Source organism: Ambystoma mexicanum, chromosome 2q (assembly GCF_040938575.1).
Source record: "Ambystoma mexicanum isolate Mex_15411 chromosome 2q, UKY_AmexF1_1, whole genome shotgun sequence".
Lineage (NCBI taxonomy): Eukaryota > Metazoa > Chordata > Amphibia > Caudata > Ambystomatidae > Ambystoma > Ambystoma mexicanum.
In genome coordinates, this window is record NC_090924.1 from 1,346,548,216 (window position 1) to 1,346,575,893 (window position 27,678).

At 45.1% G+C, this 27,678-nt stretch overlaps 2 protein-coding genes across 4 annotated transcripts in view; one reads left to right on the forward strand and one right to left on the reverse strand.

Annotated features, from left to right (window-relative positions):
• Positions 1-27,678, reverse strand: part of OSBPL10 (oxysterol binding protein like 10) — a 2,898,140-nt gene that overhangs the window by 1,554,688 nt on the left and 1,315,774 nt on the right. The window lies entirely within an intron of this gene.
• Positions 1-27,678, forward strand: part of GPD1L (glycerol-3-phosphate dehydrogenase 1 like) — a 255,694-nt gene that overhangs the window by 36,401 nt on the left and 191,615 nt on the right. Inside the window, exon 2 of the mRNA XM_069648809.1 lies at positions 2,458-2,635. Within this exon, the coding sequence (XP_069504910.1) occupies positions 2,458-2,635 (178 nt within the window). The remainder of the gene's footprint in view (positions 1-2,457; positions 2,636-27,678) is intronic.

A 27,678-nucleotide genomic window follows, 5' to 3' on the forward strand; every position in this document is an offset into this window, starting at 1 on the left:
AGTGACACATGTTGCTATGATTTGATTAATATGTTTAATTGGCATGTAAATATTGGATCATGGAGCAGCCTTGAAAAAGACAACTGTCGAAACGCAACATGGGCACCAGACTATTGTGAAGAACAGAATAAACATTAATTTGTGTTGCTAAGAACACTGGATCCGTATATTTAACTTGATATTTGTTGTAGTATATGGGTAGTACTACTTTACTAGTCCTTTTGGCGGGAAACTGGAGTGATTTTTGTCTGGGTTTAAGCACACTGAGAATCCAGTTTGCCCACCTGTTTGTTTGCACATATTCTGGTACTTGCTACAGCCACTCTGCTGAATATCTGTGTGCCTTATTTTGAAATGGAATGTTCGTTGCATGCACGGGTCGACCAATGCTCAACACGTGCAGTGGGGTTCACTGCGTGCATTTTTAAACTTTCACAAGTAGGAGGGGTGAAGGAGTAAAGCGAGGCAAAGTCGCTCTTTACTCTTTCGTTTTCCTCTCCGCCTTGTAAACTTTACTTTAAATTAATTTTTTCTGGTGGCGTTTACTAATGGAATCTGCTTGATTTTTTTTTTTTTTTTTGAGCTTGTGCAAAAACTAGGTGGATTCGATAGGACTAAATTAGTCTTGCGCCTCCTTCGTCTTTGTCACTGCTTCAAAATGGAGCAACACATGAAATGGGGGCATTATGGCTCCTTTAAAGCATTATGCCTCGCTTTAACACTTCAGTGCTCCACCCCTTTTAAAATAAAATGAGGGTGTGTGTCTGAAAACGGTAGTGAGCAATAAAGAGTTGTGTTTAAAAGAAATTAAATTCTGCAATCGAGTACACATTTTCCATGAAGATGTCTGTCCAAAAGGGCATCAAACGGCTTCAGGCAGGGTTCGTAATTTAGGGGTGTTGGGAGCGATTTAGCTCCTGCTTCTAGCATTGTAGAATCTGGTTAGCTTGAAACAAACAGCTACCAGGAACTACTTTTGGCTCCTAGGGCTAACTGGTGCCTTCCAAACATGTAAATGCGACATTAGCCTTGAGTAAGAATTAGAACACATCTAATACACAGTTAAACACAATGGTTCATACAAAATGGACAGAAAATTAAAGGACCATCTCTAGTAGCTCTGTTCCAGCCTTCAAGGTGATGCCAGACAACTAGGAGCTGGTTTTAGCTCCTGCTCATCGAATCTCAATTTTGAACCCTATACATACAGGCAACCACAAAGTGTCGGCAGTATTGTTTTCAGGCCATAATTTCTAGCCAGAGTAATTTATACATGACGCAGGTTGCAAACGAAAGCAAGCTATTACAGTGAAAAAAAGTTGGGTTCAAGAAACTAAGGAAAGGGTTCGATTAACACATGTGTTTAGATGAGCCCTTTACTTGAGGATTTTTGAAGCACCTGCATGGGCACACAGAATTCCAATGTGTGAGGGATTACCCATGGATAACCAGAAGACTCCAGTGATCTCTACGCGTTTGGATTTTGTGTAATTGGGAAAATTACACTCTGCATGTAGAACTAATTATAAGGTTTAGTGAAGAATGTGCTTTAAGAAATCCCTGATGGGTGGGGCGGCTAAATCATGGTATTGGATTATGTGTGTGTGTGTGTGTTTTTGAGGGAGAACCTGCAGAATATTTGTTAATACCCACATGGGTCAGCCGGACTCCTTTATTAACAATGTTCACTAAATCATTAGAGCCGAATTTTAAATCATTTAGATGAATTACATTAAAAATGTTTTTTTTTTTTAATTATACCAGTGTTCGTGTAGATTGTTAAATTGTTTAAAAACTAAAGAACCGAAGCTGCGTGAGTCTTGACCATAACATTTTAAATGATTAATTCTCACAATCTGTGCAACTGTTTGCATTTGTGGTCGTGTGCAGTTTGTGATGGCGGGTCTTCAGCACATTTATGTCTGGCAATGTTTTACCTCGCTCTTTTTGTGATTAGTTGACTTTATAAATGCTTGTTTAAGGGGAAAGACTGGGTGATGTATTCTGACTTCAGTGATCTCTTTGACCACTTTTCACCGAAAGAGACATGCAGGACTATATTCCATTTGGAGCTGTTGTTCCAGAGCCATAAGGTGTACATGGTTGTGGTGTTTCTCAGGACTGTATTGTGCCCATGCCCTCGAAAGGCATACTGTATTTCTTTGCTGAATGGTTTTATTTTTAAAGTTTAGTGTAGTTTACTCTGGCAGGGTCAGTGGCACAAATGGTACTAACCTGTATTGTTGCAAACAAAAATTAGTTTGATACTAACTTATGTTGTTTTTATTTAGTGACAACATGGCGTTATTAAATATTGAGGCCAGTTTGCAATTCCGTCTCTAGTGAAACTGCTGGTCACCCTCCTGGTGCTAGGGAGGGGCAGCCTTATGAGGTCTGTCTTGCTTCATGATGTTTGGTACCAGTGCTTGAATTTTTGATTCGTTTTTTTTCCAACAGGGGGTCTGCTGTTGCCAAAATAATTGGCAGCAATGTGAAAGCTCTGAACAAATTTGCCTCCACCGTGAATATGTGGGTCTTCGAAGAAAACATTGATGGTAGAAAACTGACAGAAATCATCAACAGTGACCATGAAAATGTGAAGTACCTCCCGGGGCACAGACTCCCTGAAAATGTGGTAAGTCTTATTATGCCCTTTTATGATGTTTTTCAGCAAATCCTTGCCGTATGCTACCACACTTCTTGGGTACCATAAGAGTAGTGTGTGGTACTGAGCATCCAGTGATAAGCATGCTTTTCACCATGCTGAAGATTCTGCTCATTATGTGCAGCCCACTAGGGCTTTCCCTTCGGGCAGGTGGCTTAGCAGTGGTTGAAATGAGTACATGCACAAGCGTGCACACCACCACTTGGCTCTGCTGACACTGAAAGCTGTTTTGACATTAAAGTTGTGGCAGAGACGGCACCAGAGCCGCCATAATCGTGCTGTTCTCCTTCTTGGTAGTGTAACTGTTAAAGATTGATGCCCCTGATACTCATTTTTCCTGCCATATTTTAGAGACCTCACAGATTCAAAGCAGTCACCCTCCATCTACTCTTGCCCTCTTTAGATGGGATTAAAGAGGCCTTTCTACCAGCTGGGCCCTGTGAACCAGGTCCAGGACTGCAACTGCCAAAGTAGTTGCATATACAGATGCGGTTTTTGCTTCATTATCTTTTGAAGTAGATGTGTAACAAGTTATTCACAGATTCCCCCTTTAGATATATTTTGTTTTCCTCCTTTCGTTTGAAGAATCAATTCGGGGAACCCAGGGATACATGGGTATTACAGCTATTCTACAGTGCTGGTTGAATAAAATGGCCCTCCTATTAGCAGTGATGGATGCTGATAATGTGATCGTTTTTCCAATATTACTAAGCGAAATCATTCAGGTAAAGGGGAAAGCTGGTACTAAAAATGGTTGGAGTATCTGTCATAGAGGGACGTTAATCTGGCTTCATGCTTGTGAGCCTTGCAGAGTACAATAAAGTGCTAAGAACCCCACAGGGGCTTTGTATTTTGATGCAGTCCAGACTTTTAACCAATTATGATGTTCTGATAGTGAGTATGATCGTTTCTGTAGGGTCAGCCCACACTAAACGTCTCTTGCTGTTGGTCACCTAACAGGAGGGCAATGGAAGTGATTATACCATCGAAAGATGACGTAAGTGCCTTGCGGAAGTGCATGCATAAAACCTAATTTCTCAGGATGCTGACGAGCGAGTTCCTCAAGGTAGCCTCCAAGAGATAAATAAGCTGACCTCAAAAACCTCTTGCCCCTCCAGAATGAATAGAGAAGAGATTCTGAGGAATGGAGGGATCTTTTGGGGGCTAGACTAAGGTCATTTAAACATTGACGCAGTGCCTTTAAACAAATCTTTCAGACGGGGGAAGCTGTGACATGATCATTTTGATAGCAGGCCTGGGTAATGTGTGCATTCATGTACTCTGTACAGTGATAGAATAGAGGGGAGCGTGGCCATTCAGCATCATCCATTGGGCGGAGGAGCACAGGTCGCTACCAGAGGAAGTGGCAAAGTGGAAAGAACTGAAGTATGGATTTGGCAGCCTCCTTGACTTTTGGGATTGCAGTCAGTTTAGAGTTTAAAATGACCCTTGGGGGTCGGTTTGATGGGGAGGATGTGATCATTATTTCAGGGATCGAATGTGAAGCGGCTCCAGGTATCCAGCATTAACCAGTGCTTAGGAATTACCACTGGACAATGAGGAGCTAGTGAATAGCGTTCCGCAGATGATTGCATATCCTTTTGTGCTTTATTTAGGCCCCTTTATACTTTATTGTATAGATTATCCCAAATGCACACAGTTAAATTCACAGGTGGATTTGTCCAGGATCAATTGGCATGAGGAGCCAAAAGTAAATCCTGGTAGCTGTTGGTGTCAAGCTAACTGGGAATTTCTAGGTGACCAGTAGTAGCTAAATAGCCCCCAGCTCCCCTCAATTATGAACCATGGTATTTGGAGAGGAAGAGGGAAGCTGGTAAGAAGGTGGGGTGGGGGGGAAGTGGGCCTCCCAGCAATGTTTGTCTGCTGGTGTAGTAGCTGGCTATCTGCACTTAACATCTCTGTTATGGGACTTTCCCAGCTGATTAGTTACCTGAGCGGAAGATTAACACATGGTTGTCTTGGGCGTCAAAGTGATATTTAGTCATTTGCCCCAAATTTTGAAGTGTGAGCGCTTCTTCCTGTGGCTCTAAGTTTACTACTGGTCCAAACATATCCACAGGGCTGTGTGGATTAAAGCAGGGGAACATGCTCTAATTTGCCTTTTTTATTTAATGAAGTAAAACTAGCTGATACGCCCTTTATCTGTAGGGCTGCATTTAGTGTTGGACAATGACCGATGGGTAGGTTGCAGATGCACATTAGATGGTAAAGCTCAAGCAGGAGGACCCTGAGGAACACACTTATTCTGGAGGTCTTTGATAAGTGCAAGCTTGGATATGTTTGGACCCACCATTGAGGTAGTTTACCGATCTTTGCATTAAAGGGGTATTTCGGTCAGAAATGTTATTGGCCTAATTAATTCGGCATGTATTTCATAGCATACATAGATCGTTATTCAATACATTTCCAATGCAACTTACCCGAGTTTTTCTCACTTTAACACATGCGAAAACGACGGCTCGGGTACCACCATCTTGTGCTATTCTTATCTGTTGATCTATCAACCTGAGTTTTCACTGCACTGATTCGGATCTCCTGCCCCAACTCTGACCTCACTAGACGCTCCGGATAAGCTACACCTATTCCAATGATGTTAAGTGGGCAGTGTAGCCAAACGTAGCCTGTCATAACGTTATCCAACGCAGAACTAGGAACTCAAAAGCACACATCCAAAAAGACACATCACCTTTGTTTCTATTTACAAAAGCGATAGACCCGTTTTATTTTGAAGAAAACAGCACTAGTCGGGAGTGTATAACAAGTATTTTTTCATTTTGACACACCAATGAAAATAGTAAAGTCCACGAAAAAAAAAAATTCTGAAACACAGTTCATAGCTAGCGAACCTCGCATAGTTCATTTTTGGGGTTACTGTGAACGGTGATCTTCTAATGCTGAATCCGATCATCGATCGATTTAATCCAAATCTCTGTTATTCACAGAAAGTTTACCAACTAGTAATATACGCACATGATGCTCCGTTACAGAGGAGAAATGCGTGTGTTAAAATTGGATTAAATGCAATATTTTTACATCTGCATGTTTCTAGAACCTATAGACTGCCATGTTGCTCCTTGTTACTGCAATCGAGAAAGGGCAGATTGTTTGGCGATCGTCTCAGATGAGTTATAATATATTTATAGTTGATCATTATTGTCCAAGTATTGTTTTTTCTTCAACTCTTTATTTAGCTCAATAAACAATTACAATTCAGAAAAAACATTCATAAGCAAAACAATCGGAGCATGTCAATAACAGAATTCAGCAAGTACATTAAAACAGATATAGAAAAAAAGACATTAAGAAAAAACATGTTCTCTGATTACCAATTCACTGCTAATCCATTATCAGAAACACATTTTTTTATTTTCCCAACAAAAAACCCATAGAAGACGCAGCAAAACATCAACCCTCCCAAAACCCACCACCTGAAAACAAAATCAAAAACAGTTCTGACAGAGCATCAAAAAATCAAACATAAAACTCATTGAATTTACTCATTGTTCATTATAAACATCTTCTCTATGCAATTTACCTAACTTCAATTTCTCAAAACGTGAAATGATTTGCACCTGAACCAGCCGGTCCTCCACGCATGGATTTTTCCTAGTTTTCCAGACACGCAATATTGGTCTAGTGGCAACCAAAAGGACCTTATTAATCCAACACAATATCAGATAGTCAAGATGCCGAACACACCTCAAATACTTCATTATCATAGTCAATGAATTTCTAGGAAAAGCAATCCCACGTACCATATCAACCCTAGCTAAAACGTATTACTTTCTCACAATTCCATAACATGTGTGATATAGTATCCCTTTCCTTCAAACAACCCCAGCACTTATCATTATCACAAAGTCCCAATTTACACATCCTATCCGGGGTCCAAAAAAGACGCACTAAAGTCCTCTGGTGAATAAAGCGCAAATTCAAATCAGTCTTTGCTCTATTCGGAACCTTCCACATACTTTGCCACACTTTTTGCGATATAACCTCCAAATTCTTCAGACCATGCACATCTCAACTTATCCCATAATACTAAGGAACGACTTTCAGTTGGGAAGAGTTTAAAAAAACTAGTTACTTTATGTGGAGCAGTAGAAAGAAAATTACAACTCTCGGGTCTCTGCATCAGAGGCAAGTCAATCATCTGTCTCCTCTCCCATATTCATGCACTCAACAAATTATACCTTCGCTTCCTTTTTATGCAAACCAAATTTATCTCTCAGCCTCAGGACGCCTTACCCCCATCATCACACCAAATATCTTCAATCGGCAATATCCCCCTGTTAATCCAGCTTCTCCAACACAACATCCTATTATTAATTTACCTGGATTCTGCCAGATGGAAGCCTTATATAAATATAGTCCTTGCCCACCACCAGTAACCAAAGTGATAATAGCATGCTTGGTGACAATCACTGTTTGCAAATTAGCGACTTGCCTAGGCAACATATCGAAGGAGTATAAACTTTCAATACGAAAAGGTCTCCACTTGTACTCCTCAATTCGAGCCCAAAGTGGAACCACAGTACCTTTTCAGAGAGAAATAGACCATTTTTTTTAACAAAAAGCCCTTGTCGAAAATTCTTACAACGGGATATCCAAATCCACCCTCAGATGTCCCCCGGATCATAAGATACCTCGGTACTTTGGGTCTCATACCAGCACCCCATAAAGATTCCTGGAACACCTAATCTACCCGACCAAGAGTCTTTTTTTAAAACCTTAATGGAAGAGACTGTATAATGTATAAAACCTTAGGGAGTACCTACCATCTTAATGGCATTAACTTTAGCCCAAATGGTCAATGGGAGTGTTTCCCATTTTCAAATGTCCTTCCAGAGAGCTTCAATGACTTTATATACATTGAACCCAACCATCATTTTCATATCTCTGGTGATATACACCCCCAAATATTTCACAGATCTATTTTCCCATTTACAATCCCAGTTCAACAACTGATCACGAACAGGAGTATCCCGGACTGGAAATCCTATAGTTTTTTTTCCCCCCAATTCATTTTGTACCCCCGAAAACTTACCCACTTCTTCCACCATACCTTGTAGAATATTTCCACCTGTTTCAGGATTGCCAAGGACGATTGTAACCTCATCAGCGTAAGCCAACCATTTCTCCTATCTTGAACCCTAAAAGACTCTGAGATTGTCGAACATAAAGCAAAAACGGTTCCAGGAGCTAGATTAAAAAGGTAGGCCGATAATGGACACCCCTGTCGAGTACCCTTAAATAATTTAAAGGAAGTAGACAGTACGCCGTTTACCCAAACGCTAGCACTAAAATTTAATTGTAACGCCCCCACAGCATTAGTGAGCAATGGACCAAAACCCTTCTTCATTAGCGTGAAATTTAAGAAGGACCAGTTTACACTGTCAAGCCTTCTCGGCATCAAGAAAAATAAAAAGTAAATCCTCAGTTCCTGAACCAGACAGATTCAGAACATCTAATAGTGTTCTAATGTTATCATAACCGAAGCGCTGTTTCATAAAACCCACCGAGTACTATCTGTCAGAGCACCTATATGTTGATCGAGTCTATAGGTCAGGATTTTTGTAAAAATCTTCATGTCCACATTAAGAAGAGAAATAGGATGATAATTACCACACTTGGATACATCTTTCCCCACCTTTGGAACGACAGTAACGATAGCCTCCCTCATTGAGGAACATAATGTACCCTCCATTAAAAATCTATTGTAGAGAGAACATAGTTCTGGGCAAGCTGCTCACTGTAAGACTGGTAAAATTCAGTCGACAGACCATCCGGCCCCAGCGACTTCCCAATCTTTAAATCCTGGCTAGCCCGTAGGACCTCACAAACCAATATTGGAGAATCGATTAAGTCTCTAGCCTCACTAGACAGATGGGGAACTTCAATTTTATCAAAAAACTTTTCAAGTTCACTCTGAATGATTATAGTCCTCAGCATATGGAGTAGAGTAAAAAGAATGAAAACACTTGCCTATCTCCTCCCTCTTAAACACCGCACTACCTAAACCATTATCCAGCTTACGGATGAAAGATCGTTCATTGAAGCCTTTCAATCTCCTCGCTAGCAACCTACCACTATAGAAGATACCACGGCCAACTTGAGCATCGACTTCACATTTCAAGAATTCTCTCACCTTATCTACTCTAAGACGATCTTCCACAGCTTTAGTACGGGCAAATGTAGATTGTAATACACCTAATTCCAATTCTAGATCTTTCAACCTATGTTCCCCTTTCCGCCTGACCCTAGCAGACCAGTTCAATAGTTCACCTCTTATCAAGGCCTTGAAAGAGTCTCATACTATAAGGCTATCAGCAGATCCATTATTCTCACTAAAATAATTCACAATAGTTCTATTTAATGATTTTAAAGCATTTTCCTCTTTCAGAATTAAAGGCTTTAACCTCCATCTACCAGAATCCCGTCTAAACAATCCAAAATGCAATTTAAATGTAACTAACAAATGATCGGGTAGATACAGTTCACAGATCCTTGCCTCCACCACAGCTTCAACTAAACTGTCGGAGGTAAGTACATAGTCAATCCTGGAAAATGAGTCATGACCCGGAGAATAAAATGAGAAACTCCTTTCCCCCTGATGTAAAGTCCTCCAAGAATCTATTAAATGAAATGTTTCAATAAAATCATGAAATTCCTTACTCGACTTCTGGCCAGTAAAATGACATTTCGAAGACCTATCCAATTAGTAGTCCAGGACACAATTAAAGTCCCCCCCCCCCCGCTCCCCCTTCATGCCACACAACAACTTGGTCAAAAAAAACGCCAGAGACACATGGACCATAAATGGAACCTATAGTAATAACCCTATCTTCATATTTCAATCAACCAAAATAATACAACCACGTCATCCATAGCCACCCTTTCCGCATTTACTCCCAAACCCCTCTGAACTAAAAGCCCAACTCCTCTTGACTTAGAAGAAAAGCAATTCAGCCACACTTTTGTGTATCGTTAATTAGTAAGAAGCTTCTCCGTACCCTCAACAAGATGCATTTCCTGGAGAAAAATCCCATCAATCCTCTCCCTCCAAGTCTAGACATCACTTTTTTCCTTTTTACTGGACAATTCAACCCTTTCACATTCCGCGTCCCTACTGTTAGTAACCCCATAGAACTTGGCGTATTTGATTTTCTAAAAACTCCAAGTATTGTTGAAGCCGTCGGCCATTAGGCTGTACCCATGACAGGCACACAATAGGATCAGATAACTATGTAAAATTGAGAATGCAAAAACTTGAGTACCCAATTTATAATTGTATAAACACAGTACATTCTTATGTTGGCTATAAATAATTTAACACGCACAACGTCTATTCTTTGCGTCAAATTTAACATTCATCCGTCGCAACGTTCATCATGTAGCACACTTTCCATCCACACTTGGATAAATATTCTTCTGATGTGATGGAGGACCAACCGCTTCGAAAAGACGTTTTACTGAAATATAGAAACTTTAGTTTCCGGTGTAAGTTTTCAATATAGTGAATTATAATTTCTTTATGGATTTTTGACACATTTGCAGTGGATTCAAGGACACATAACAATGTGACTCTTCATCTTGCGTTCACAGCTTGCCCGAGTCAGTTTAGTTTTTGGTAATGCGCATGCCACAAAAATTAACAATATTGGTGGCGAACAGGGTACTGAAAAAACACTGAAATATTTAAAGTAAACCACATACGATATTTACTTACGATATCAACACGCTGGTTCCCACTTGATAGTTTGTCCGGCAGAACGGCTGTGGCCTGAAGGGATAATGGTGAGGGAGAGAGACGTACAGGGACAACCATCTTGCAGACAAGACTTTCACAGGAGGAATAACGCTGGGTGGGTATGAGAGGTAGGGACCAACTCGGGGGAGATCAGGGCTACTCCACTGTCTGTTCAGTTGGTCTGATGCTTGTAGAGGATCTTGTAGACCTCGTTGAGGGACTCAAAAACAGTGACCAAGCTGGCAATGAACCACGACTCGTTGACGTCAAGATCAAAGATTGCAGATACAGTGCATAGTGCGCCATAGGCGGTGCATGGGGCTACTGGTCATGAGGGAGCCTGATCCCAATAAGCTGTGGAACAGCTATCCCTATGTGGCATGTATTCTATACAGTAAATGCATAACACAATACGCAGAAACTGTTTTTGTGTTGGCAATGAAAAGGCTGTGGCTTTTTATTAAACCCAATACTACTAAAATCAAAACTTAGTATTATGGGCATTGCCCAACAATAGGTGTGCAAGGTGGTCTTAGTTTTGTACATATGGAAGTGGCCCTTCTTTGCTCACAGGGTGTCCCCAGTGTGAGCTTCCCAGGTCAGTGTGTTTGGGACCTGTTAATTGGCCGGTGAGCACGCCTGTGCCTGATGGCAGTTTTCTTCCAGGCCCACGGCACCCTTCCTGCTCTTCTTTTCCATTACTTTTATACAACAGATGTTGTCCTGTGCTTCCCCCAAATGTACCTTTTCCAGGGGTGGGTGGTATCTGGGCAAAGGAGAAGCTGGGTCTGCGAAGGCAGTCCAGATACACTTGGGTCAGTCAGAGTGTTCTTTCAGCAAGTCTGCTCCAGAAGCTCTTCCTATATGGGGCCATGCCAGTATTTGTGCACCCATGTTCATGGCTTCCTGCCCCCACCTCTTATTGTTAGAGTATTATGTCCCCCTTTTGAAGAGAGGGCGAGACACAGGGGATTTGGTGTAGGCCCAATCTGACTGAGGGCACCTTTTTATTGTGTCCTGAGGCCACTCCCTGTCGGGTTCATCCTGCGAGTCCTGCTTCAGGAGAGAATACGTGGGGGGACAGTGTGGGTGGCATGCCTTATGGTCGCCTTTATTCTGCTCTCCTTCTTCCTTCTGTCCTCCGTGGGCTGTTCCCAAGCTTAAGGGCTGTGCCCTTGAGCTCCATGGGGGGTGCCCCCTCATTTCGTGGCACTGGTTATAAGGTTCAGAGGTTGGTCAGGTAACCAGTTGGTGCAGCAGAACGAGAACATCAGCAGGGGAGAGAGAAGGAAAGCAGAAGCGTAAAGAAGGGTCTTCAGTTGCTTCCAAAACGTGAGGTCGTCCTGCTCAAGTTTGAGAGGGGCAGGGTGGCTGTTCAGCTGAGGAGAGAGATCTATCCCCCACTCTCTGCCTGGAGAAGCATCTGACCCTCAGAGTTGGAGGTGTATGAGCAGCAGGCTCGAGAAGGAAAGTGCTTAGGAAGAGAGAACTTGTAGTGTTGTCCCCGGCCCCAGAAAGCCTTGTGGACAATGTACAGGGTCTTTAACTTGATCTTTGCAGCCACTGGAAGCAATTGGAGATATTTTAGGGCTGTAGAGGTACGATCCCTTGGCTTGAGGCCAAGGGCAAGTCTTTCAGTCCTGTAGTGGATAAGTTGCTGAGGGTGAAGAGTAGAGGCAGGAAGATTTATAAAGAGGCTGTAGCAATAGTCCAGCCTACAGAGAACTAGGGCTCTGGAGACTGATCTTCTGGGGGAAAATGAGAAAAGGCGGAATACCTATGTAGGTGAAGCTGGTAGTGGGACCTCTTCAAGGCGTCTATGATGTGAGGACAGAATGAGAGGGCGGAGTCTAACATGACTCCAATGTTTCTGTCTCGAGTGGAACAGGAGTGAGAAGATCCCAGGGCGGGTGGCCAGAGTTAGTTGAGGAAAGATTGAACAGCAATCCTTATTGATAGGATCTGGGTCTTGCTGGCATTGAGACGGAGTACATTCACGTGAAATAATCATACGAGCATTTATTGTTGAAAAATAAATCCTTTACTTCAAAAACAGTAATTCATTAAAAAGCACTTTTTTGTCATCAATTACTTCTCAAGTCACATACCATTTCATTTTTTCTACAATGAAAAATGCTTGCAGGCACTGTGTGGATGCTCGAGCCTTACATTGTAAAGGGAGCCACACATTTAAATCTGTCAACCTGTCCACAAGTTCAAGTTTGGGAGGGCAAACCTCTTTTGCAGTATTACGCAGCACAGCCTGGGCCCTAGAAACCAAATCTGGTTCAATTCCATGCGCTTGCATGGCCAGCACAATGTCATAAATTCAAATCCATCTGCTGGTAGACTGGCTTTGCCACTCACTGTTTACTTCTTTTGGTATATGCCTTGTTTAAACGAGACATACCGAACATTCCTGATGTTTTTGCTTGTTCCCTTCCAATGTTCTCGTTGTGTGCAAGTACAGCCAGTGTTGTTCTGGCCTTCATACCGTATATGCTGAAATTTAACCTTTTAGACCTGTACTTTAGGCACATATTGTTTAACACCTCTAAATCTCCAGTGTGGCCGAATTGGCCAAGTCTCCTCCTGTCTTTTGAAAGCGTTTTATTGCACACAATCTATTGAAGTGCTCTGTGAGGCTGGGAGCCTTGAACCCAACTCCCTTTTCTTACGCTTCTCCTCCTTGCTCAGTGGTCCATGTGACCATTCATGGAAATTTTCATTCTCTTGCCAAGAGTGTACGTCAGAACAATGGTGCATCACTGAATGCCATTTTTCAAGTAGAATGTCAACAGATCTTGAAGATTTTGAGCTCCCCAAGAATGGCTGCTTAGACTGCGACCTCCAGTGGATTTTGCTACGTGCCATACATCATATTGATGCTTTATGCCTAGGAACTGCTCTTGCGTTGCCTTGGCAATTGCAAAATGCCTATCAGTGGCTACCTGGTCTATGTGCATTCTTTTCGATTACAGACGTTGAATGAATTTGATTAAACCATGTTTTTCCATGGCAACAGAAGATGTACATTCAGTTACTTGCACAACCACCAAACACACTGTTTTTGGTTTCCATGTCTTGTAAGTGCAGTATTTAGCAGAAAAACATGGACTGTCTCACTGTGCATCACCAGCAAGCCAGAGACTTTCGCCAGCGGGAGCATTGTCGATTACAACTGTTCGAGTGTACATGCCTGGCTAATAGCCGGAGAACAAGAAATCCTTCTGATATTTGTAGTATTGGGTTTTTGAAAGGAACTGGAATCCCACAAAGTTAGAAAAAACGGTACTAATGTTGATCCGCAAAACAACAATGCAGATGAACAAAGTAAATTTCCAGCAGGCACTTTTCCTATTATAGGTTGGGCAAACTATGAAAATGAGTTATGGTGTACACAGCTACCCTTGATTTGCACGTTGGTGCCTTTAACTAAATGAGTAAACTCTACCAATGGCTCCCCACAAATACTCAAATGTATGATCGTATTTAACCATTTTCATGTTCTCGATCAGGCAGCAGTTGAATGCAATGTATTTTGGTTCCTTTTAATATCGTGATTCCATTGAGGTGGCTACGTCCTCTACACCAGGAAGAGTGTAGTCCACATTACGAGCACAGTCGTCAATCAGTGGCGAAGATGCTTGTTTATTTCTGTGTGTGATATTACCGATATGTCGTAAACAAGAGTCAAGTCAGCGGAAACCAAAATATTAATTCACTTCAAGGACATCGTCCTACCGTTAAAGAGAGAGAACCAGCACTGCTGGTCATAAGTCAGATCACCATACGTCAATCAACACATGATAAAAGATAACATGTTTATTAAATTTCTTATGAATTTATTTCAAAAAGTTTAAGAGATTAAATAGTCTACAATACTTGTGCAATACACAAAATTGTATCGTACAATTAAAGAGATAGAGAAATAAAGTGCATACTGCAGTAAAGTGCTAGTGCCAATAGTGAACCTCGAGGTGATATCAACGGGAAATAAATCGATCGTAATAAATCCCGATGATAAACACAAGGATGACTCGAGGGTATCCCTAGATGAGTGAAGGGGATCACTCGACCGGGGAAACCCACAGTGACCCAGAAATAATTGGAATGTGTAAATAGCAAATGTCTTAACACATTCCACACAATGCGAAGAGTCAAAATCGGATCGATTTTATAATAATCAGCAAACAAGAGGACCACCGATATGTCCACATGTATTGGGGAAACTGGTAACATTTTCGGCTTCCTAGAAATAATTTGTTTATAGGGTGTTGATTGTGTGGGTGGTTCTGCAAGCAATTCAGCAACATCTGCTGTATTGTCTGTATCGTCTGTTTGACGTTGTATGGTGAAACAATGATCCAGGCATACTTTTCATGGGTCACTGTTGACGCTTAATTCAAATTCCGGCCACTGGGCTACTGAATCTTGCGTGAACCATACTGAACCTCAACATGTAGCTCCCAAGTCATGTCGGTTTGGCAACCGACATGATTTGTTAGTCTAGTGAGTCTTTATGCCCCACTTCGTCCTAGGCCTCTAATGTAAGCAAAAATAAACCTGCTTAATGTATAGCACACATGCAGAATAGATAATTACAACTTGAAAATGCATTATCAGTGGAGTAAGTCCTAAGCACTATTTTTTAAAAAAAATTTTTAATTTTTTTTTTAATAAACCTTTGTTATGTACGCTTGTTTTACAGATTTTCCTTGAACATGTCAAATTGGATTTGGCGACCACCAGACCAAGCTGAAAAACATTTTTACATTGTATTAACCTTTAAATTTGCTCTTCCACTAGAATCATACATCTCTAACAAATTTCATTATGGAAACAAACCTATTAAATGACTTTTACTGCAAAAATGGATGATACATATTTTACAATTGTATTTATACCACTTGTCCTTGTCTCTTTAATTTTGACCACATCAATAGCACAGTCGTTGTGCATAATAATAAATTCAAAGAATATTGAATACATTTTCAAATAATGTAATGTTAAAAGCTTTCCATATCACAAACAACATCTTGAGAAAGTGGTTTTAATGATTGGTAACCTTTCAATACGAGTTAAATGCTATAAAAATGTTACACATACACACATTGTTCAACTCCACATGATTAATTTTAGAAATGTGTGTATGTGTAACATTTTTAAACTGTACCTGATAACCTTCAGAGATGTTGCAGGGAGTTGGTTCGTCTTCACCCTGGAAAACATATTGATTAAATGGTGTCCCCTTTAATGCCGCGTAATTTCACCTATTCCATTTTTCGCTATGCAGCTAAATTGTCTGAACTAAAGCAAACACAATTAATATGGTGAATGGGTCTGTTATTCGGTGACGAAGTACATTTCACTGAAGGTTTACTTTCATTGTTGCATGTTTCTGAAATAAATGCAGCAAGGTTGTTCATGTAATGCTATGCAATTTGCTGACAGTATTGCAAATCACCACAGAAAGAGGCAACTCAAATGTTATAAACATATTGTTAATCTATAACCATTAGTATAAATCAATACATTTTCACTTTTACCTCCATCCTCCGGACCGGTTGCAGTAGAAGAATAGTACTTTGCCGAAGTTCGAACCTCCGCCTATGCAATGGTAATTGCAATAAGAAGGATGTAAACGCAAAATCCAAAATAATTACATTGAAATGTCTTTATTGACAACCCTAAAAGTTAACATTATGCATAATAATCTATACGTTTTTGATTGGAACTTGAACAAATACATAGTTTGTGTGTAGTCGCATGTGAAGGATTATTCTAAAAATGTACTTAAAAGGTGAGTGAGGTCGCTGTGGACTCCGGAATAGTGGTCGATGTAGCATCCTGGTCCTTTAATCAATGCGAATAGTCGGAACATTGTTCGTTAGAAAATATACATTGGCATTATAACTTATACCACATCAAAAACAAAAAAGAAGTTTGTGTGCAAGTCTCGCCATTAGGATGTTGCCCGTGTCTTGGTTCCCTCCATGCTAATGGTCTGTACTTGCATCTGTGCGGTCTACATAAAGACAGACATGGTAATGTACCAAAAGGGAGGACAGCATTTTAAAGACACCATTTTTTTGTAAGGCTCCCATTGCTTGAATGCGTTGGATTGACTAATGAATTTATGGATACTCATACCATTGTATGTTTTTATATTCATGAAATCAATTTTTTGTCCATATATGTCAATAAAAATATTGAATTGTGTTGGAGTGTCTACTGGGTCGAATTCAATTTGTTTCCACCCAGTATTTGGTTTTTTGAAAGACTCGTTCTATAGATGTATATTGCACTTTGAATTTATTATGGTTATGATTATGTAGACAGGTGTGCTACACTGGCACTCTCCACATAAAACACGACAGTGCTCTGACCTTCTATGCTAACTCTACCATTGCTTAGAGCCATTTGAGTATCTCACAAAGTAATCTAAATTTACAAATGTATAAACTAAAGAACACCGTGTCAAGAAGGAAATACATGCAATGAAATATCAATGGAATTATTCCCCAAAAATTGAAGCTTTATTTATGGTACCTGCCCACTGACTATTTCCATATGAGTGTTCACTTCATAGACTTATTATACATGCAAACTTAGAAAATGATACAATACATTTAAAAATGTAGCATCCACTACTCACCTGGGTCAGCGTGTGCTGAGACTGAGTTGGGCAGTAGTTTTCGAAGTAGTCTGGGGCAACGTTTTCTGGTGTATTTTGATTGCTTGCACATATCTTCAGAGAAGTGCATACTGCAGACGCGGAATCGATTGCTCCTTGCGTCATCCAAGACCTCTTTGCCTATGCTTTCAATTTCGGACACTGAAAATCTGCATTTGAAGAGCCATGTTCTTGTTAAATGTAAAACCTTTGGAAAAACATGAAGGACTGTACTATCACGTTTATCAACGGCTGGTATTACTGCAACTCTTGGTCGATGTCATTACAAATTATACTGCTGCACAAATCTACGATATTGTCCGCTGTCACTGGGGAATTCATCGCAAATGGCTCGAACCACACAGGCAAAATCCCAGTCTTCCATTAATACTGTGTAAACGCGCGATAAGCCACAATCCTGTACCACCTGATGCATATGTAGTTTACTGGAATAAACCCCAATAATTGCATTTTCTTTTTTTATTTGCACTACATTGTAAAATGTACGGCATTGTTTTGATTTAAAAAGTAACTTTTCATACACCGTATTGACAGTACGGATCAGTTACAAATGCGAATGCACGTTAAATAAAAAAAGTTTAATTATTTCCAACAAAATAATTGTTCAGACGATAAATTTACAGTGCAACACTTTGGCTTCATGTCACAATGAGTACATTAATCAATTTACAGAAACATTCTTGCGTCAGTGGGGAACAACCTATTATGTTACCCGTCTCCATTGTCAAACAAATTCACATAGATATAGATAGATATAGATATTCTTACTCATTACTTGGATTACGAGGGCGAACTGTAGCTCGAAGTTCGTGCATAAGGATCATCATTCGCAGCACTGATCTTGTAAGGCAAGCTGTCCTGAAGTCATGCAGCTTGGTAACGCATAGTGGTGGTTGTTTCTTCTGCAATGTAGGCCAAGCAGCCAGAGTTTTCTCTTCAACAGCAGTTCTCGACCAGAGTAGGCAAAAGCTCACAATGAAAGCAGGTACACCAGGTGGAAACGTCTTCCATGCGACTGGGTTTAGGCGCCGGTGATTGATCATCCTGACATTCATATGATTCCACATTGTCTCCACTTTTTTCTCTTTCAGTGATCTCCTCTTCTGAGTATTCAGGCTCGTACATGTAGGGCTGAATTGTTGCCATAGTTCCTGAAAAGTGAAGAAGCAACAGAGGGACAAGTAGGACACATTTCTGTTTGTGTAAAGCAATGAAAAAAGATTTTCCATTAACATTAAATGTTAAAGACAAGCAAAGAAACGGCCAATGTCACAAAAGCACATCGTAAAAAGGCAAGATATTAGTCTCAAACTGTAAAAATTCAGATGAACATGTTTTTTAAATTTGGTTTGGAAAAGACCTCTATACATAATAAAAGAAATTAACAGTGACTACTGGGTTAATTGATTTTAGGCTGTATAAGTACCTGTTCCCAGAATGTCGTACTTGGCAGAGAGCTGAACAGACCAGAAACAGTCCAGGAGGTTTGAAATTAAAAGCACTGAAACGATGGAAAAAGTAACTCCAACGATGTGTGATCAGAAAGGGTTTGTTTATACTTGTAGATCAACAAGGCATCTTACTGTTTCCATGCAGATACGTCAATAGTGGATGCAAGGATTAAACTCAAAACCCTCTGCATTGTCCACAAGGCTTTCTGGGGCCTGGGTCCAAAATACCTTCAGCTATCCCTCCGCAAATATTTCCCTCTCGAGCTCTTCACTCATCTACCTCCACCCTCAGGGTCAGTCATTAAGAAACGAGCTGGGGGTAGATCTGTCTTCGGCTGGGGCCTCCGTCTGGAACAACCTCCCTGCCACTCTAAAACTTGAGATCCGTCTCCGGTTCCGGAAGCACCTCAAGTCCTTCCTCGTTTCTTCTGCCTTCGCTCCCCCTCTCCCCTGATGATCTGTTGCACCGTGCACCTGGCCACCCTCTGTCCTCTGGGACCAGGTACCTGCTCACCCTGCCACCCTCCCGCACTGCCTCCGGGCCACCTCTTGCAGTGTGGTCTGTATCTATACCCATACAGCCCCCCCCCTTTTCTTCCTGCACTGATCAGACCTACGCTGTCTGCTAGCACTTGCAAATTGCTGGCTGCACTACCACTGTTTGTTGCCTTTATTATTTGTTATTTATCTGTTTCTCTTCTAATTCGCACTTTCCACGTGTGCCCCCTCCCCATGCACTTTTCCCCTCCCCTCGCCCATGCACTTGCGCGTTCTTAATGTCACTGGGCCTAGTAAGATCGCTGTTTTCTCCCCTGTTCCCCTCCCTTGCCTTGTCGCGCTCTGAAACACTTGTGTACGAGCGTGATAGAAATAAAATATCAATAGATCGCATGCAAAGGACGTTGACCTGAGATGTGAACTAGCGTTGTAAAATGGGGCATGAGTGTCTAGTGATGTCAGCGTTCAAGGCGGGCAATCCGAATCCGTGCCGGGAAGGCAATTGAATTTAGGGCAATGGATAACGAATAAGAATAGCACAAGATGACGGTACCCGAGCTGTCGTTTTTGCATGTGTTGAAGTGAGAAACTCTGGTAAGTTGCATTGGAAATGTATTTAAGAATGATCGATGTATGCAATGGAAATACATGCTGATCCATTAGTCAAATAACATTTCTGACCGAACTACCCTTTTAAATCTGCTGAACTGGCAGTAACCAGGCAATAAGAAGTTTAATACGCTGTGTGGCATGCTGCTAAGAAGTCTAGAAGACTGACTGTTCCTGATTCTTGCCTCCAGTGTTTGTGGACTAGACCACCAAATGTGTGGGTTTGTGGCCTGGAACGTGATTAGAAGCCTTATTGAATCTCTCAAGTGATCTTTCAGGTGGCAATTAACGGCTTTCTTTTACAGCTAATCTAATTGGATGTACGTTAGCAGTGGGGAGGTTATAGTGGTACGACGTCCTTTACGATGTTTTTTCACAGGTTTTTTTACCGCAAATTTATTTTTCGAAAAACACCCATCGAATTTTTTAAGGGGGGTGTTAGTAAATTATATATGTATAGGGATATATATTGTGTGGGTGTTTGGGAATAAATGAAAAAATGGGGGGGGGCGGGTGGGATTGTGTGTGCAACCCACCCGTAAACCATGTAAAAAGAAAAATGATGGCCTTTTTCGGTAAAAGAAATTGCAGTAAAAACCCCGCGAAAAAACATCCCACCATGAAATGACATGGAACCCCTATTTTGCTTCGATTGGCTCTGCTGGTTGTTGTAAAAGCAATATTCTGTTTGAGAGTTTCAGGGTTCTGTGAAAGACTCCTGAAAGAGCGGATTTGAGAGCCCTAATGATCAAAGGGGTTGGAGCTGAGCATTCCTTCACCATTTGTGTTGGAATGAGTATCGGGAAGGTTTAGGTTTAGGAAGCAGAGCTTAGAGCCCTGGTCTGCAGAATTTCAGCTAGAGGGGGAAATGGAGAATGGTATATCAAACATTGAAAAGGCTCCCTCCAGTTTGACCGCTGCAGAAAGTTTGCTGGTATGTTTTCAACATGAAGTAAGTTGAAAGGGTTTGTATAAAGATTGCGAGGAGGCCATTTTGTGGGTGGCAGCTTTGGAGAAGAGAGGTTTAACTGTTGGCGTCATTGGATTGGCTGAGCAGTCTCATGGTAGCTTGTTGAAGCCTGTTTATAATTTGATTTGTCAGCTGAGGGTTTTGTTTTTATTTACTTCACATCAAGTGCTCTGGTGTTCCATTTTCATCTTACACATATACTAAGATAATCAATTTTTCTCCAGCATGGGGTCTGGCATGGATTCACATGCTCATGAATATTCCCCGTCGTCAGGCTGGGAATCCTCGGTAAAGAAAAAAAACAGTATCAGTTTCGTTTCTGATCTGTCTTTCGTAGTAGTAACCAATCACTGGTCTCTGCGTCATACTGACCACTGCCAATGACTGCCCTCCACCCAAGCACCGCCTCTGGCAGCCATCTTCAGATTTTTACCGCACGTTCATGTGTTGGGATCCTCGTGCTATTGCTCTCGAGCGTTAGTGCTATTTTTCACGTTTTTTGCTCAAAAACTTTGTTTTTTCGGTCAAAAGAGCCTCAAGCTCCACTGACTCTCCATCCGATCAACGGGGACCCGTGTCGGATTCGTCTGCGCCCCTCAAGGGTGAAGATTTCGTCGAGCTACGCTTTGGAGGACTCCAGAAGCTTCTCAGGCCCGGACATGGCCCAGGAGAAGGGAAGCTCGACGCCCGGAAAGCTGTTCAGGGTCTGCCCTGGATGCCAGCTGCAGAACGTCTTTAAGGAAGACGAACACTCCTTTTGTCTCTACTGCCTACATGAGGACAAGACGCACGTGGAGAAGGACTGTGCGTCTTGCGGCAATATGTCGGAGCGGACCATGAAGGACCGCCATCAACGTCTCGCCAACTGGCTGGAAGGGAAGAGCCCGTCAGGCGAGAAGAAGAGGAAGAAATCCGAGCGGTCTTCTAAGACCTTTGAGGACGCCCCGGCGACGGGGGTCCAACACAAGGCCAAGCACCGCGAGTCCGCTGGCACCGGGAGCGCCGAACGGTCGGGCTCTACGGGCGCCAGGCAGGGCGCACCCTCCCCGGCACCTTCATCTACGAGCCAACGCTCTGGGTCGGTTAAGAGGAAGGGCAAGCCCCCGGCGAAGCTCCTGGAGAGGCCCCGGTCGAGCTCGAAGGCCCCATCGGAGGGGGAGCGAGGCAGTGTCCCCCCCCCCCCCCAAGGATAAGGCGGTGAGCGCACCTAAGGTGGTGAAGGCCTTAATCCATCCGGCCAAGCCCTCTATCGATACTGTCGCGGCGACCCTGGCTCAGCCTGTGGAGGCTACACCAGTGGTGGCGACCTCGGGGCTCAGTCTCCCTGCCACCTCGGAGGGAGTCCTCCTTTGTGCCCATCGATAGGACCCCCGTGAAATCCCCGGCGGGGAAGAAAAAGGGGGGGGGGGGCAGGGCGTCGTCGTAGATTCGGCTTCAACCTCGGAGGAAGAGCTGATCGAGGTCTTAAGCCACGGCCTTGGCGTGGAAGAAGACCGGCCCGTCGTGATGGATCCCGATGTGGGGGACGACGACGTCACCGAGGGTGCCGACGGGGCCACTGATCGCCCTTCGGGTTCCCCTCTGCCAGCGCCGCAAGACAACTCGGCGGCCATTTTGTTGGCTATACAGTCCTTATGCACAGAGATAAGGACGAGACTACCGTTGCCGACGGAGGAACCTCTCCCGTCGGGGGATCCTGAACCGGGACCTTCTGGCGTTCCCCCGCCCAAGAAAAGAAGGATTCACCCTCCTCCTTTTCAGCCGTCGCGTCAGTCCCCGTCCATCCCTCCTCCCCGTCCACCCGAGGGGATGATACGGGGACTGACACGGCAGCGACGGGTACGGACGACGAGGTATACGACGAGGATCTACCGTTGTCACCTCCCACCAGGACTTCTCCACCCGACGAGATTGGTTCGTTCCACTCCATGATCGCCAGGGCATCAGAGCTTTTCCAACTCTGCCCTGAGGAGAAGAAAAAGGAAGGATTCCTTTATCAACGGCGCGAGGCCAAGAGGAAGACGGTCCTCGCGGTGCCTCTGCTGGACGACGTTTGGGACGAGGGCCTCGCCCTCCTCAAGAACCCTTCCACTACGCCAGCTAGAAGAGACCGGTACAAGAAGTGCCTCCGGGCGCAGCCTACCCCCGGACTCCGTCGTCTCCGCGGCGGCCAGGAAGAAAGCAGGGGGGGGGGTGCGGCCTCCACATCGACTTCCCCACCGGACGGCGAGGGAAAGAAATTGGACACTATGGGACGCAGGGTCATCTCGTCTGCAGTGACGACGATTAAAGCGGCCAACGCCTTGGCTATCGTGGCCCGCTACGACAGGGAGCTATGGTACAAGCTGGCTCCCCTGCTGGACTTCCTACCGGACGACAAGAGGGCGGATGCCCTGGAGATCCTACAGGAAGGTGAGGTGGCGTCGGACCACGCCATCACTATTGCGACGGACATCGCCGACACTGGGTTTCGCCAGTTGGGCAACAGCGTGTGCCTTAGGCGGCGTGGATGGCTCAAGGCTACGGACTTCCGTCAAGACGTACAGACCAGAGTCCTGGACATGCCGTTCGACGGGAACAACCTGTTTGGGAAAACAGTGGACGATTCCCTCCAGGCCATTAAAGTGGACACTACGGCCCGGGCCCTTGGGGTTCTGCAGCAACGACGGACGCCCTTTCGGAGCAGCGGAGGCAAGGGCGCCTCCAAAGGTTCCGGCGGCGGTTTCTCCACCTACCATCAAGCGGCCCGCTCGTCGTCTCAGGAGGCCTACAGAGGACGTGGCAAGTCTGGCAGACCCCGCCGTCGTCGTCAAGGCGGCAAAGCCTCGTCGAAACAGGATTGAACCGACCGTGGGGTCGGGCCCCCACCGATGCACCCCGGTGGGAGGCCGGCTGGCGAGCTTCGTCAGCGTGTGGGAGTCCATCTCCACTGACCGTTGGGTGCTGGACGCCTTAGCCCGGGGCCACGCGCTCGAGTTTCAAAGAAGGTGCCCGCGCGTCCCCCCCCGTGGCTACAAAAGGGCTTCACGTCCCTCAGCTTCTCCTGGAGGTAAGGGCGATGCTCAGGAAGGGCGCCATCGAACTCGTCCCTAAGAGACTTCGGGGCTCCGGAGTTTACTTGAGATACTTCCTCGTGAAGAAGAAGACGGGAGGATGGCGCCCCATCCTAGACCTGCGACGTCTGAACAAATTCATCAAGGCGCAGAAGTTCCGGATGGTCACCCTCCAGCACGTCCTGGGTCAGCTGGAGGAAGGAGACTTCCTGTCGTCGTTGGATTTGGAGGATGCCTACTTCCATATTCCCATCCTAAAGGGGCACCGAAAATTCCTCAGGTTTGTGGTCCAAGGGCGTCACTACCAGTTCAAAGCCCTCCCCTTCGGACTACGGTCGGCACCCAGGGTATTCACCAAGTGCCTTGCACCGGTGGCGGCGCAGCTGCGCCGGAGGGGATCCACGTCTACCCCTACCTGGACGACTGGCTCATCTGGGCCAAGACGAGGGAGCTCGCCGTGGAGCACACGGCAAGGACCGTCCAACTTCTCACGGACCTGGGATTCTCCGTGAACTACGCCAAGTCCCACCTGGTACCCGCGCAAAACGCACTGTTTCTGGGAGCGAAGCTCGACACAGTGTCCCTTCGGGCCTCCCCGTCGGAGGAAAGGACCAGGTCCATCCTGGGCAAGGTACAGCGGATGTTAGCTTCCGACGCGGCCAAGGTGAGGTCCATCAAGTCCCTCCTCGGTATGATGTCTTCTTGCATCTACCTCATTCCCATGTGCAGGCTCCGGATGCGCCCGTTGCAGGAGTTCCTGGACGCGCGCTGGATCCAAACGACGGGCGGCTTCGAGGAGAGGATCACACTCGACGAGAGTTTCCGCCGCGCGGTCCGGTGGTGGGGCACCCGCGCGCATCTGACGGCGGGCATGGACTTCCAGACCACCAGGAGACAGTGACCACGGATGCCTCCCTGGAAGGGTGGGGAGCGCACACCGAAAATCTACACGCGAGATGGCTCCCGGCGGAGAAGTCCCTCCATATCAACGTCCTGGAGCTCCGTGCAGTGTTCTGGGCCCTCAGGTCCTTCCTTCCGTCCCTCAAGGGCAAGGTGGTGAGGATCTTCACCGACAACACCACCACCATGTTTTACATCAGGAAACAGGGCGGAACCAGGTCCCCAGCACTGTCCAAGGAGGCGGAGGACCTGTGGCATTGGGCCGTCGCCCAAAGGATGTTTCTGGTGCCGTTTATCTGGCAGGGATAAAAAACACCATTGCCGACTCACTCAGCAGGGAGCTGCGCTCGTGCCACGAGTGGGAACTACGGCAGGATCTAGTGGATCGCCTCTTCCGACGGTGGGGCACACCCCAGATCGACCTGTTCGCGACGGCGACGAACTCCAAGTGCCGGAGGTTCGCCAGCAGGTTTCCCCAGGCGAGGAGCATGGGCGATGCTTTCTCGTTCCCCTGGGAGGGCCTGTTCCTCTACGCGTTCCCTCCTTTGCCACTGCTAATCCGGCTCGTCAACCAGCTCAAGAGGTCACGGTGCAGGATGATCCTCGTAGCACCTGCGTGGCCGAGGCAGATATGGTTCCCGGACCTTCTGGACTTGTCAACGTCCCCGCCAATCAAGCTGCCAGTGGACGCGGATCTACTCTCCAGGGAAGGAGGTGCCATCCTCCACCACGACCCGAAATCGCTGAACTTGCAGGCCTGGCTCCTGCAGCGCTAGAGTTTGGAGGATACGACATACCGGCCGATTGCAGAGAGGTTCTTGCAAAGGCCAGAGCGTCCTCGACTCTTAAATGCTACGGACACAAATGGAAGAGGTTCTCTGTCTGGTGCCACGCACAGAAGATTAACCCTCTACGGATTACGGCTCCCGAGGTACTGACGCTGGCCAAAGCTGGACTGGCACACGCGTCCATCAAGATTCATCTTGCTGCGATCTCCCGATACACCAGAACCACGGGGCGGACGTCCTTGTGGTCTCATCGTTCATGAAGGGACTTTTCAGATCGTTCCCGCCGGTGAAGGCGCCGGCCCCAGCGTGGGAGCTCAACGTGGTGCTGACCAAGCTCATGGGACCTCCGTTCGAGCCTCTGCACTCGGCCCCGTTGAAGTTTCTGTCGTGGAAAACAGCGTTTCTTGTGGCCATCACCTCCGCACGACGGGTGGGAGAGATCCAGGCCCTTTCCTGCAAGGCCCCGAACTTGACTTTTCACGACACGAGGGTAGTGCTCAGGACGCACCCCTCCTTCATGCCCACGGTACCGTCGGCCTTCCATCTCAACGAACCCTTGGTGTTGCCTGTGTTCTTCCCGTCGCCTTCGTCGCCGGCTGAGAGGACTTTGCACTCGCTGGATGTGGCTAGAGCGCTGAAGTTCTACGTGGACCGCACGAAGTGTTTTCGGAAGACGTCACAACTCTTTGTGAACTTTGGACCTGTCAATCAGGGGAAGGCTCTCTCGAAGGCTTCCATTTCCAGATGGCTCTCCGGCTGCATCATGTACTGTCATCGGTTGGCAAACCGATCGCTGCCTGGCCGTCCGAGAGCCCATTCCACCAGAGCGATCGCAGTTACCACGGCGTTCCTTTCTGGTGTGCCCCTGCTGGACATCTGCAGGGCTGCTACGTGGAGGTCGACGCACACCTTCACGAAATTCTACTGCGTCGATCGGGATTCCAGGGAGGAGTCCAGGGTCGGCCAAGCAGTGCTGCGCAACCTGTTCGCCTGAGGTGAGCCTGGTGTGGAGGTAAGATGCTTAATGTTGAGTTTGATGTAATGCTTAATGTTGAGCCTTTGCCACCTCCCGTGGTTGTGCATGTGTGTACTGCTATGTATTCTTTATGCATGAGCATGGGAATCCATGCCAGACCCCATGCTGGAGAAGGAACAAGTTACTTACCTGTAACTGTTGTTCTCCAGCATGGGTCTGGCATGGATTCACATGCGAACCCTCCCGCCTACCCCTCTGCGGCTCTTCACTTGGTCATACTGCCACTTCACGTGCTTCCAAATCTGAAGATGGCTGCCAGAGGCGGTGCTTGGGTGGAGGGCAGTCATTGGCTGTGGTCAGTATGACGCAGAGACCAGTGATTGGTTACTACTACGAAAGACAGATCAGAAACAAAACTGATACTGGTTTTTTCTTTACCGAGGATTCCCAGCCTGACGACGGGGAATATTCATGAGCATGTGAATCCATGCCAGACCCATGCTGGAGAACAACAGTTACAGTTAAGTAACTTGTTCCTTAATCCATTTGCTTTCAAAAATAAAGTTCATTTCAACTTTTACCAGTATAAAAAGGCCTTTTTGTAGATATAAATTATAGCATGAGATGAGTGTTGCACCATTTAACCCTTTTCATGTTTGGTAACAAGGTTTCCTTGGAAATGTGGATTATTAGATGTGAGTTTCTTAACCAAACAGGAGCTTTAGCTTGGGTGTTGTTGGGGTGTTAGTCTTCTCCTTGACCTTTAGCACAGCTGTATTACCCTATGACCAGACTACAGATGTGATCAGTAGCTTTTTTTGCATTCTCGCCTTTTGGCTCTGGGCTCCGTCAGGAACTGAAATGCATCACTTTGCAGGCAACCTGCAGCTCCCCACACAACCCCTTTAACTAGTTTACATTACACCACGATTGGAAGTTCTCTTCTCATGTGGCCTCGATGCTCGATCTGGCTATCATTTTTTTCCACACTTTTGTGGTAGTGTAATTGGTGCTGTTGGGATCTGCTTGTGTAAAGATCCCACCACCACCCCCTCCAGCCTAAATCCTTTTTTAAACAAATCGATGCTATCCTTTAACAGTCACAGAGGTTGGAGAAAAGGCAGAAGTCGCGCCGTCTCTCGGGGGACGCATGTGGTAAATTGCAGTAGAGCATTTCCTCTAAACCACAAGCTGTATCCTTGTTGACTGTGCAAGTAATGCAGTCATCCAGAAGGAAGCTGGAGCGAGTTTGTTTAAGGCAGAGCCACGTAGCCTAATTATCTTCTTTGTAGAGGGACAA